General features: G+C 38.9%; 1 protein-coding gene across 2 annotated transcripts in view; it reads right to left on the bottom strand.

Annotated features, from left to right (window-relative positions):
* The window catches only part of LOC117290782 (beta-adrenergic receptor kinase 2-like), a 70,001-nt gene extending 60,421 nt beyond the window's left edge, over positions 1-9,580 (bottom strand). For both annotated transcript variants that reach the window (XM_033772335.1, XM_033772334.1), the window contains exon 1: positions 8,947-9,580. In XM_033772335.1, the coding sequence (XP_033628226.1) occupies positions 8,947-9,059 (113 nt within the window). In that variant the 5' untranslated portion in view covers positions 9,060-9,580. The remainder of the gene's footprint in view (positions 1-8,946) is intronic.
* Between the last annotated feature and the right edge of the window lie 3,075 nt (positions 9,581-12,655).

Raw genomic sequence — 12,655 nt, 5'->3', positions numbered from 1 at the left:
TCCCTTGTCAAATCTTGTCCAACATTGCTACATTTTGTAGGAGGTCCGGACCTACAACAAAATCTTACACTAGCGGAAGTTTTGACCAAGGACGTGGGCTACATCATCGTGTGAAAGGAATCCTTGTTTATTGAACGACGTCCTAGGTGAAAATGCCCATACAGCGCATGCTATTGTGGGTGCTACATGTATCTTGTCCAACTAAGGTGATCAGGATTACCAATTCGTCATATATCACTCTCATGTCGCACAAGGGTTGTTAGTTTTTTAACTTTGCAGTGGGAAAGCTCACAAAATCAGTCACACACGGTGATATCAAATAAACAATCCACGCTCATAAATTTTGTAGCTAGGGACCCTGGCTACATTTTGGCCCTGTGAAAAGGGCTTTTATCGTTGAATGAAAACCAAGACAAACAACCGTGAATAATGAAATACACCTATCATGAAAAATTACCGTACCATAAGTTGAGAGTTATCCCTATTGTTATTACATACTCGGTATACATGTGAAGATCCATAGGTGAGAACATCATCAAAGCTATTGTACCATTCACTACCACATAAATTTATGGATTTAAACACGCTCCCACAAAACACCACTACACTGCGATTACACTACATCCAGAGAGGTGGATTGAGAGGTGGATTGAGATCCATCATTTTGAACACGACCACAGATCATGATGTGTTGTGTTTACACCTCTGCTTGATCCAGCTCTTGATCCACCCAGTGCTTGATTCCACTTTTGATCAAAAGCAGTCACAGAAAAACACATTATACAAGCAAAAACACTACTAGGCCTATTGCTAACAAAACTGGAAATGACCACATTGAATGCTTGATCCACCTTTGCATGTACTATTGTTTAATGGAAGTCACCTTTTGAGGGTTGGACCCTGTTCAAAAGGTGGATTAAAAATGCAGGATCTTGAACTGGGTCTGAGCTTGCTTTTTTGCAGTTATCCTGTTAATCCACACTGCAGATCCTGATCAAATCCGGGTCTGATCCACCTTTTTCCTGGGTCTAATGTAAATGAGGTCAATAATCTCACACCTAAAGTTGTTTACCATGTTTAGTAGACAATGTACGCAGGCAGTGGCAGCTTAGTTTTATGCGCAGTGAACATGCTGCATGAACAATCTGTTTTGCTCAAATGAAACTAAGAAAAGCAACATTGAAACCATTCGACATGTTTGATGTTGTTGTGCTTCCAAATGCTAGGAACATTTAGTACATTTTTCATTACAGTCCTAATTGATAAAAGCGTGACATTTTCGACATGTATATTGGGGAAAAAAGTATAACAAATCTAAATTTAGAGCTACAAAGCTTGGACTGTTTCACCAATGTACTTATATGATGTGTATCACGATAGAATAACCTCATTCCTTCCCTGAATCATACATGTACCTTCCCTTGATTGCGTACATACATTTAGCAAAAAGTATTTCCTTGTGACTGTATATAAAATACATGGTACACATACATGAGGTAAATACTGTAGAAAATGCAGAAATTTTGAAAATGAAAAAAACATAGATTTGTTGTTCTTTTTTTGTTATCATTCTCTGTTTCATGAAGTGTTTTCAAACATTTAGTGTATAATCTTTAAAAATATGTACTTGGTTTAGTCAGAGGAGACTATTGAAATCTTGAACCACGCGTGTTGAAGACCCCATGTACACTAAAAAGGGTTTAAAAGCATTATATGATTCCTCAATGAAAGCCACTTTGGAGTGTGATGTTTTTGGCAGTGATGAGGTTACTTGACAACGAATAAGTCAGACTTAAAGTCACCTGAAAGTGGTATTGTGTCAAAATAAAGCTTTTGTCACTAAAATATGTGATTTGATGAGTGGAATTTGAATAAACAGTTAAAGGATTTGGGTACTTTTTCAAAATGTCCATAGATTTACATTAAACTTACAGGGTTTGAAGATAATGATAGTGGAAAGCTTCCCTTCAAATATTACTAACTAAGATGTTGTAGTTTTTAGGAAATGAGTAAAACAAGTCATAAAAAAATTTTGGTCTCATGAGACCAAAACTATTTTAGCATGTAAAATCCCCTTAACCAGTTATGATATTATACCAAAACCATAGCATAACTGATTAATACGTTTTTACATGCTAAAACTGAGACGAAAATTATTACTTTTACTCATTTCTCAAAAACTACAACACCTAAGTAAAATTTCAAGTGAAGCTTTCTACTATCATAATCTTCAAACTGAGAGAGGGCGCTGTTTGTGACGTCAATCGAGGCACGATTGACGTCACCAAAGGGGTAGGCGGAGTCACCCCCCAAACAACTTTATCTATTTTTTAAACATATAAATCGTAACAAACAATTACTCAAACAAAAATTTGTTTGTTCATAAACATATTCTCTATAAATAAAAATTCTATTTCCAGGTGACTTTAATGTTCACAACACAAGTCATTGCTGGTTGACTGAACGTTGTAAACATGTAGGCAATTATGTCAGAATTCATATGAAAAATAGGGATGAGTTTAAATTGTGAACTAGTCAGCAGGACCACTTGTGAGTGTATTTTGACTGGTCCTCGATTGAACTACTATTAAGAGAGAATGCTGAATGTATTCACATCATCAACAACAATGCACAATTTTAATTTTGTTATTATCTGAGCTTTATTCATTTATAAAAAAGTATTAACAAATTTTTAAAAAGCTGCGCCAAGAATTTGAATGCATACTATGTACATGTACATTGTTATAAAAAGTGTCTGTGTCTACAGTTTTAAACATGTGCATCTGTGAAGAAAACCAGCTTTATTGAAGTCAATCAACCACAACATAAAGTCTGAAGCATCTAGGGCGCTTAAACTGGAAACAAGCTGTTGGCAGATTTGTATTTTCTGATGTATTGTGAATGGCATAGCCAACCTGCATTAAATGTAAATCACAGGAGGTCATGGTGACTTTACACCGCAGAGTGCCTTCAGGAAATGATATGTGCAGGTGAAAGGGGAAATAAAATCCGAGGTACAAAATTAATCTCAATCACCTAAGCTAAGCTTTGTCTGCTACAAAAACACAGGAAAAGAGAGGATTTTAGTTTTATTGTTAGTTTAATAGTGTTTGAATAACAATGAAGTTGATGAGGAACTACATGTACACTTGTAGAATTCCATTATAAACAAGTGCAGGCATTGGATGCACATTCATGAGATGTAAGGTGTGTTGTGTCTATGATCCTCAAATCTCGGAATTGAGCAAAATAATCTCAACTCACCCTACGGCACAAATTGTAGATTTTGCTAAATTTAGAAATGTTTAGGAGGGCAAGTGAAAAGATTTGAATTTAAATGGTTTTAAATTTAATGAGTTGTTTGAAGGTCTTAGTTTAGAGGATTACATCATGGATTGCATGTCAATTGAAACATTTGTTTTAAAAGCAAAGTTTCACAATTATAGGCCAATCCATTGCTGTATGACAGGCCTATCCATTGCTGTATGACAGGCCTATCCATTGCTGTATTAATAAAAAGGGATTGGAGTACTTTTTGTACAAAAAAAAACACAACAGATTTTCATTAAACTTACACCGTTTGAAGATATTGGTATCAGAAGCTGCCCTTAAAATACAACTTGCTGAGGTGCTGTAGTTTTTGAGAAATGAGTAAAACAATGTCACAAAAATATGCTTAGGCCTCTTTGTATACGTACGTGCTAAAATTATTTCCATGACTTTTTATTACTCATTTCTCAAAAACTACAGCACCTCAGTAAGTAATACTTTAAAAGGGAAGCTTTCTACCCTCATTATATTCATCCCTGCATATTTGGTGATCAACAAAACATGTCCAGAAGGTCAATCGACTGATAATGCCAATCTGACAAGTATTTTTATATTTTTGTGTATGAAAATAAAAAACACAAACATTCCACAAACAGTAAGTCTAGCTCATTATGGAATGAGGTTGTAGCCCATGGCTGAGCTACATGTACGTAGCTGTAGAACATGACTTTGGAACAAGGTGTTTTTAAACTCTACATAAGTCTACTTACACGGTATGTAAAGTACATACATGTAATGTACATACATGTAAAGTACATACATGTAATGTACGTGTAAAGTACATACATGTAATGTACGTACATGTACATGTAAAGTACATACATGTAAAGTACATACATGTAATGTACTTTACATGTAAAGTACATTACATGTTATGTACTTTACATGTAATGTACGTACTTTACATGTAAAGTACGTACTTTACATGTAAAGTACGTACATGTAATGTACATACATGTAATGTATGTACCTTACATGTAAAGTACATACATGTACATGTAATGTACATACATGTGTATCATGTAGGCTACTGTAATCCTAAGTGATGCGGACTTGCTGCTTTTGTGCGTCTATTCGGTCTACTAATACATGTACATCAATGTCTGAATCTTATTCTAATGATTTTTTTGTATGTGCCACAGCTTAAATTCTGGAAACTTATAATTGAGTACATTTCTACTTTAATATTGATGTGGTACATGCTCTTGTAATACATTATAAGAATATAATATGTCTAACATATAAACAACAGCCATCTGGACTTTTTGTATTCTGTCAGTTATCATAATTATGTGATAATGTGTACATCATGTAAATTGTATTACCACAGTATATTTATTTAACTATTGCTATTTTATGTTTTTTTTGTGACCTGTCGAGTAGTCCATTTGACTTGGAACAGCTTTTGAGTAAAATGGGCCACTTCCGCAGACAGGTGCCCGCCAATAAAGGGTTCTGTTTTTTATTCCACCCTATTGTGTTTAATGTTAATCAATCAATCACTTAGCCATTCCCCAAAGACACTAATAATAATATCAACAAAAAAAACAAAAAAAACTAATAAGCCAAAATGTGGAATTCTGGTATCTCGGAAATGTATACCTCTCTGCCCATGCCAAATACAATTGCAAGACGTTCTTGATCAAGGCAAAAACGACCCGACTAATTCACAGATAGAGGAAATTGCCTATCATTCAATTGTTTGTGTACATTGCACAAATAGTGGGAATTATGATTGGTCAAGTGAGATAGGAACACTGTCTCACACCAAACAGTGGGCTGGGGTAACCATTGTTTTTATACACTGCACATGACATTAACCATCACTGTTGACCATCGTTTAAAAAATAATAATAATATTTACAATCACACACATTGCAAATGCACAGTGTACTTGGATACAGTGTGCATGTTGTATCATGAAATTTATAGTAGGAACCAGCACATTACAATACAATTGGTAATAATTAATGTATTGGTAATAATTTGTTTTCTTCTAAATATTGGTATAAAAAACAAATGAAATGTTAACAGATTAAAAGTGGTTAAAGTCAGACATTCTTTTGGCTTAAAAATTGGTCATCCTTCTAAACTGTCCACAGAGAATCCATCATATCAAGGCTGATTGCAGAGTTTTCCTTGACTACATAATACACAATATCATTATGTGCGGCAAGTCATCTGTAAAGTTAACCAACCCAATAACTTTAACTTCATTGTATCATGTGTACATTACACATCTTAGCCAAATACAATTAACTAGGGTAAAGTTTAACAATGCATTGCATTATAAATGCTCCAGGGATCACCAAGGGCATTGTGTAGCACAAATACATGTATACAAGTAAAAGCAGGCCATAATTGTTTCAGAATACTAACTCTGTTCAATTATAAAAAATCATAAAAGCATTGGCATCTGTTTCCATAAACGGTTTGCATTGTTTCTGCTAAACGAATAAGGTCGTTTAAAAAACAAACAAACAAACAAATAAACAAACATTGTATACCTTTTTTTGTGTGAAAATGTTTGTTAGCCCCACCATGGCCCCACTATGCTATCCAAGGAGAATGACTGAAATCTATACTGTTGGGGGAAACTGTCTATAAATCGGCATCCTCACACAAGTTTTATCAAGCATTTTGTAAAGTAGGCCACTGCCCAGGCTAGTAAACTGTGTAATTTACTTCCCATGAGAAATCTTATAGCACAAATATTAAATTAACAAAACATGTCATCTACGTAGTCATAATGTCTTTATGATCAAAATTTTTTTTTTTTAAGTTATGTCTACAGCAGACTTTGGCTACATCATTCTGAAAGCTCAATTACATATTGTACTACCAGCATTTATCAACTACTGTGCTAATTGTTAATGTGAACAGTATTTGGTTCCAAACTGGGTTTTTCGCAAAAGAGGCTGTATCTCGGAAACAGGACTTGCATAAAATAAAATTAATTTTTGGTGTGTGTTCATTTTGGCCATAATGGAACAGTTTGACAAAGTTTCATGTCAATCTGAAAAGGATCACCTGGGGGCCCTCTGATTGATTTGCCATGAAATGACCCAATCAAGATTGTAAGATGGGTTCTCCCTGCCTATTACTAAAAATCAAAGTAAAAGATGTTCAATGAAACTACACGCTAAGACAGGAGCCATGGTGTTTTGTACACCATTCATAAATACGCTTCACAGTTTCGCTACTCCTACAGTATGTATATGAGCCTATTCGGAATTGCAGCTGCGCATGTCTGTTACTGATGACAACGAAATTTGTAGTTCTCCCGTGACCTTTTGACAATACCAGCAGGTAGTGTCAAAAGGTCACGGGAGATTACAAATTGCGTTGTCCGCAGAAACAGACTTGCGCAGCTGCAGTTCCAAATAGACTTACTGGTGGAGAGCGCGTCACGTTGGGTGTTTAAACGGTTGATAATGACCAGCTGGAGTCGATTATAACCGACTAGCTTCCGGGCTCGCAAGCTAACACGCGCCAATATTATCACATGGTACGTGATTCATAGCTATTAGGAAAAAAAATTCAAACCTTGAATTTTCAATTGTTGAGTGTTCATAATTGTATTTTTTAAACGTTTTTTGACAAAGGGGCATAAGTTGAGCTGAATTGGTCGTCGGAGTTGCGAGATAACTATGAAAGAAAAAAACACCTTTGTAGCACGAAGTTGTGTGCTTTCAGATGCTTGATTTCAACACCTCAAATTCTAAATCTGAGGTCTCGAAATCAAATTCTGGGAAAATTACTTCTTTCTCGAAAAGTACGTCACTTCAGAGGGAGGCGTTTCTCACAAGGTTTTATACTATCAACCTCTCCCCTTTACTCGTTACCAAGTGAGGTTTTATGCTGATAATTATTTTGAGTAATTACCAATAGTGCAGTGCCTTTAAATCAATAATTTAATTTACCTTTTATTTCTCTAATTTGTGTCACTTTTAGGGAAATAGGCCTAGATAACTATCTATTTTTTTAAATTCCAAAATAGCATTTCAGAATTATTATCAATAACATTGTTGGTAAAATATTCCCTGCAAAAATTGATTTATAATTAGTCCATGCAGATAATTTAGAGTAGAATGTCAGCAAAGGAAACAACAAATTATGCAACATACGGATAAGTTTCCATATGGCGCCACCATTTTTTCATTCGACATGAAATAATATATTATCTAATTTAACTCATAGAGAATGAGATCCTTTTTTGTAAAAATGGTGAAAAAGTGGTGACGCCATACGGTAGTGGATGCCAAAACTGTCAACATGTAAGAAAAGACTGGATTTTCACTGGAAGGAGGGAAAGATATGATATGGGGTCACCAAGGCCATGCCTAATTAATCTACCCATTAAACCGTAAGTAACAAGTAGGAAAGTTAGCAGTTAACTTTCTGATGGCGCCACCACTTTTTCATTCACTTTTACAAAAAGGATAGTTCATTGAGGTAAATTAGATACTATTGTTATTTCATATCGAATGAAAAAGTGGTGGCGCCATACGGAAACATTTCCGAAAGTTATCCCACCATGCTGCCAATTAATGTCAAATTTGTGAGCATGTGTGCATCATAGGTCACAGTCATAAAAGTGAGTTCTATCTTACTACTCATATTATACTGTACTAGATTGGATTGTATGATGTCGGACACTTCATATTTGCCACTTCTTACCCTGGACACTTTGTACTTTCGGGACACTTCATACCGTAACCAAATTGGTCACTTCCTACTGTCGTACCCTGAATTATTTCGTACCCTCACCTCAGTCAGTACCTTCATTAAAATGTGTATAATTTAATGAAACAAATTAATGTTCGTTTAGATAAAAAATGAATAATACTTAGGCCTAATGAACTGTAATTTTTGTTTGAATATGTGTGAATGTCATTTTTTATGTGAAATTAATATTTTGTACCGCAAGGAAAACATCTTACGCCAATATTTTTTACAAATCACGCAATTGTCAAAATGGCTCCTTGGTCCCAACAAAATAGTAACAACTGATTTGATTTGCTTTTTATTATCTCATAATCATCTGATCACAACGCAAAATAATCATAAACAGAAATCCCAAATCAGTACGAAGGTAGGAAGTGTCTCGTGAGAAGGTAGGAAGTGTCTCGTGAGAAGGTACAAGGTGTCCAAGGTACGAAGAGTCCAAAGTCACTTTGTACCTTGAAAAGGTACCAAGTGTGTGTAGAGTCTAGTAATAGTAGTACAAAGTGGCAAAGGTACGAAGTGTCCTGACAGTGACACCGAGGTGTTTCGACCATGGTTTTTGACCGTCAACATGTTGACAGACGGCAGGTTTTCTCTGTTTCATCTTGCCTGCAAAAGTAAACAAGAGCTTTGCAAAACAATTCTTTTTTAGAAGAACTAACTACTAAACAAAGGGAGAACAAAGAGAACTTGACAATTTTAAAGGGACGACAAACAGTGTGTAGGTGTGTGACTGCAGCTGAATAGTCAAATTAGTGATTTTTACAGTAAATCATGCAAAATTAATTGTAGCCGGCTGTGTTCTCCTAGATCCTGTACATTCTGTTTACTACTAAACACGCTGCATGAATCCAGGCAGTTGTACGTGTACTATATTAACCAACATACCTGGGATCTGGCAGTACAATCTTCTTGCTAGCTCTGGCTGCAGGAGTAGATTTACTCTTCTCCATAGCCATGAGATAGCTCACATCAGCGAGTACAGCTTCAAGATCCGCCATCTTTACTGTCTAGTGTTAGCTGCCTAGCTTTTTAGACGGTGATGATAAAATGAGTAAATTGCTAGCTGCACCCTGTAGTAATGGCGGCTAACCAGCCTCTACTTATTTCCTACGTGAACATAGCAGCAGTTGTCGTGGAGTAGAAATAAAATTCCCTAGCTATCCCGACAGTTTGGTGCGTAGGGCTTTGCCAGCGATGCAAAATAATCCACCGTCAAAGACTTGGCATTTGAGGGAAGGTTAGGCAACAAAATGTAAAACAATGTCCAACGCCCAAGTATTCAAGATGTCTTCTCTGTCGTCATGGATGTTGTCTGCTGAACCAATTTAGATCTAAATTAGAAGCATTTTGGACTTGCTTTATGGTTCAAATGTCGAACATTCTCGGCCACAGCGATCACACAGAAAATAGTAGTCATCACTCGGTCGTCGTGCATCTCTCAACGTTGCAATCAAGCCCCCATCCGTAGCGTAGTACGCGTACGTCCGTCCGTACAGTACAGCTGCTCAGCTTGCTAGCTCGCTCGACGGACCTAACCGGAAAACATAGGACCTGCCTTTTTCCCCCAACAATGATTGGTGTGCATGTCGCTAAGACCACGGTCAATGACGTCATTCACTGCTTAGCATTTATTATGTTCATTAAATTATGATGGTCATTGTCAAGATGCGGGCTGCATTGCTCGATCCATGGAGATACCTCCATGATTTCCACACATGCAGGTAACGGGCGGAGGAGGCGAGCGGTCCCGTTTGCTATCCCCAAGAGCAACAGCCGAAAATTATTCTAATTTTGTCATACCTGCGTAAGATTGTGTAAGTTGGATGGACAAAATAGCAAACGGAAAATACGAAAATCGTCTTTCAATTCAGCGCATGAATGTGTTGTTATTTCTGGGCTCGCTACAACAACGAATGAGAATTCAATCAATCATGGGATAAATAACACAAACTATATTATTGTCTCAAAATTTTGTTTAGGGCGCTATAATATTTTTATTATTTTGTGTTTATGTTGAAGCAAGCTGCTGCTGCTGATGTATGCTGCTGCTGCTGCTGCTGCTGATGTATGCTGCATGCTGCTGCTGCTGCTGATGTTTGCTGCTGCTGCTGCTGCTGATGTATGCTGCTGCTGTTGTTGTTGCTGATGCTGCTGTGTTGCTGCTGTTGCTGTTGCTGTTCTGTTGCTGTTGCTGTTGCTGCTGTTGCTGTTGCTGCTGTTGCTGTTGCTGTTGCTGCTGTTGCTGCTGCTGCTGCTGTTGCTGATGCTGCTGTGTTGCTGCTGCTGCTGCTGTTGCTGATGCTGCTGTGTTGTTGCTGCTGCTGCTGTTGCTGATGCATGCTGTTGCTGTCGCTGCTGTTTCGGTTGCTGCTGTTGCTGATGCTGCTGTGTTGCTGCTGCTGCTGCTGCTGCTGTTGCTGATGCTGCTGTGTTGTTGCTGCTGCTGCTGTTACTGATGCATGCTGTTGCTGTCGCTGCTGTTTCGGTTGCTGCTGTTGCTGATGCTGCTGTGTTGCTGCTGCTGCTGCTGTTGCTGATGCTGCTGTGTTGCTGCTGCTGCTGCTGTTGCTGATGCATGCTGTTGCTGTTGCTGCTGTTTCGGTTGCTGCTGTTGCTGATGCTGCTGTGTTGCTGCTGCTGCTGCTGTTGCTGATGCTGCTGTGTTGCTGCTGCTGCTGCTGTTGCTGATGCATGCTGTTGCTGTTGCTGCTGTTTCGGTTGCTGCTGCTGATGCTGCTGTGTTGCTGCTGCTGCTGCTGTTGCTGATGCTGCTGTGCTGTTGCTGCTGCTGCTGTTGCTGATGCATGCTGTTGCTGTCGCTGTTGCTGCTGTTTCGGTTGCTGCTGCTGCTGATGCTGCTGTGTTGCTGCTGCTGCTGCTGTTGCTGATGCTGATGTTGCTGATGCTGCTGTGTTGCTGCTGCTGCTGCTGTTGCTAATGCTGCTGTGTTGCATGATGTTGCCGTTGCTGCTGTTTCGGTTGCTGCTGCTGATGATGCTGCTGTTGCTGTTGCTGCTGGTGCTGCTGCTGTTGCTGCTGCTGCTGTTGCTGCTGCTGCATGTTGTTGCTGCTGCTGCTGCATGTTGCTGTTGCTGCTGCTGTTGCTGGTTTGCTGCTGCTACTGCTGCTGCATGTTGCTGCTGTTTCGGTTGCTGCTGTTGCTGCTGCTGCTGCATGCTGCTGCTGTTGTTTCGGTTGCTGCTGCTGCTGTTGCTGATGATGCTGCTATTGCTAGTGCTGCTGTGCTGCTGCTGTTGCTGTTGCTGCTGTTACTGCTGCTGCTGCTGGTTTGCTGCTGCTACTGCTGCTGCATGCTGCTGCTGTTGCTGTTTCGGTTGCTGCTGTTGCTGTTGCTGCTGCTGCTGTTGCTGCTGCTGCTGCTGTTGCTGCTGCTGCTGTGTTTCTGCTGCTGCTGCTGCTGCATGGTGCTGCTGTTGATGTTGCTGCTGCTGCATGGTGCTGTTGCTGTTGCTGCTGCTGCTACTGCATGGTGCTGCTGTTGCTGCTGTTGCTGTTGCTGCTGCTGCTGCTGCTGCTACTGCTGCTGCATGGTGCTGCTGTTGCTGCTGTTGCTGTTGCTGCTGCTGCTGCTGCTGCTGATGTTGTTCAGAAGAAACGGTCTGACTTGTTTAACTCATTGTGAACAATCCAGAATATAATGTATCTTTTTAAAATTTATATAACCAATCAAGAGCGGATTTTCCCGATACGCTAAGCTTGCCAACTCGTCCACGCAGCTAGCATGCAATCACGTTGGCCAGCGTTAAAGTGACGTTAGCACGACTTTGCGGACGTTGGGTCAAAGCACTGCCCTGGTAACACTGACGTCGGCCTTACAATGGGGCTTGGGTGACAAAGTGATGCTGGAAACGTGTCGGTAAACATGGACTGTTTTAAAGGCCGCCATCGCCTTAGCATGGGGATTGGGTTAGCATGCCAGCCCGACCGCGTACGACATTGGTGAATATTTGCACCCCAATCCAACCATAATAATGCAATTTTCAAAATATAAAATTAAGTCTATTTAATACTTGTCTTCAATTAATTTTAACACAATAAGAATGCCCGCTGTATCCGGTTTAAAGGCAGTGGATCTATTGGTTATTACCACAAACCTTACTTGATTACTATACGAGTTATGGTGTGTACATGTGAGGTTGATATTATAAAACATTGGGAGAAACGGCTCCCTCTGAAGTAATGTAGTTTTCGAGATATATAAGTAATTTTCCACGACTTGGATTACGAGACCTAAGATTTAGAATTTGCGGTCTCGCTTTCAAGCATCTGAACGCAAACATCTTTTTGGGTTTTTTTTCTTTCAATTTATCTCGCAAGTTCGATGACCGATTGAGCTCAATTTGTCGTGCTTTGTTAAATTTTATGCACGATGAGATACACCAACTGTGAAGCGTAGTCTTTGAAAATTAACAATAGTGTCCACTGTCTTTAAAATGCAGGCCAAATTCAACGAACAAATCTGTAAACCATCGCCAACTTGTCCAAGCAGTGAGCCATTATCTATCACCTAAACAACATCCAAACAATCACAACAATGGTTCACAGCTTCTCTGCGCATTTATCTTTCGACGGT

Source organism: Asterias rubens, chromosome 5 (assembly GCF_902459465.1).
Source record: "Asterias rubens chromosome 5, eAstRub1.3, whole genome shotgun sequence".
Classification (NCBI taxonomy): Eukaryota; Metazoa; Echinodermata; class Asteroidea; order Forcipulatida; family Asteriidae; genus Asterias; species Asterias rubens.
Note: the sequence above shows the minus strand (reverse complement) of the source record. Positions and strands in the feature narration are given on the sequence as shown.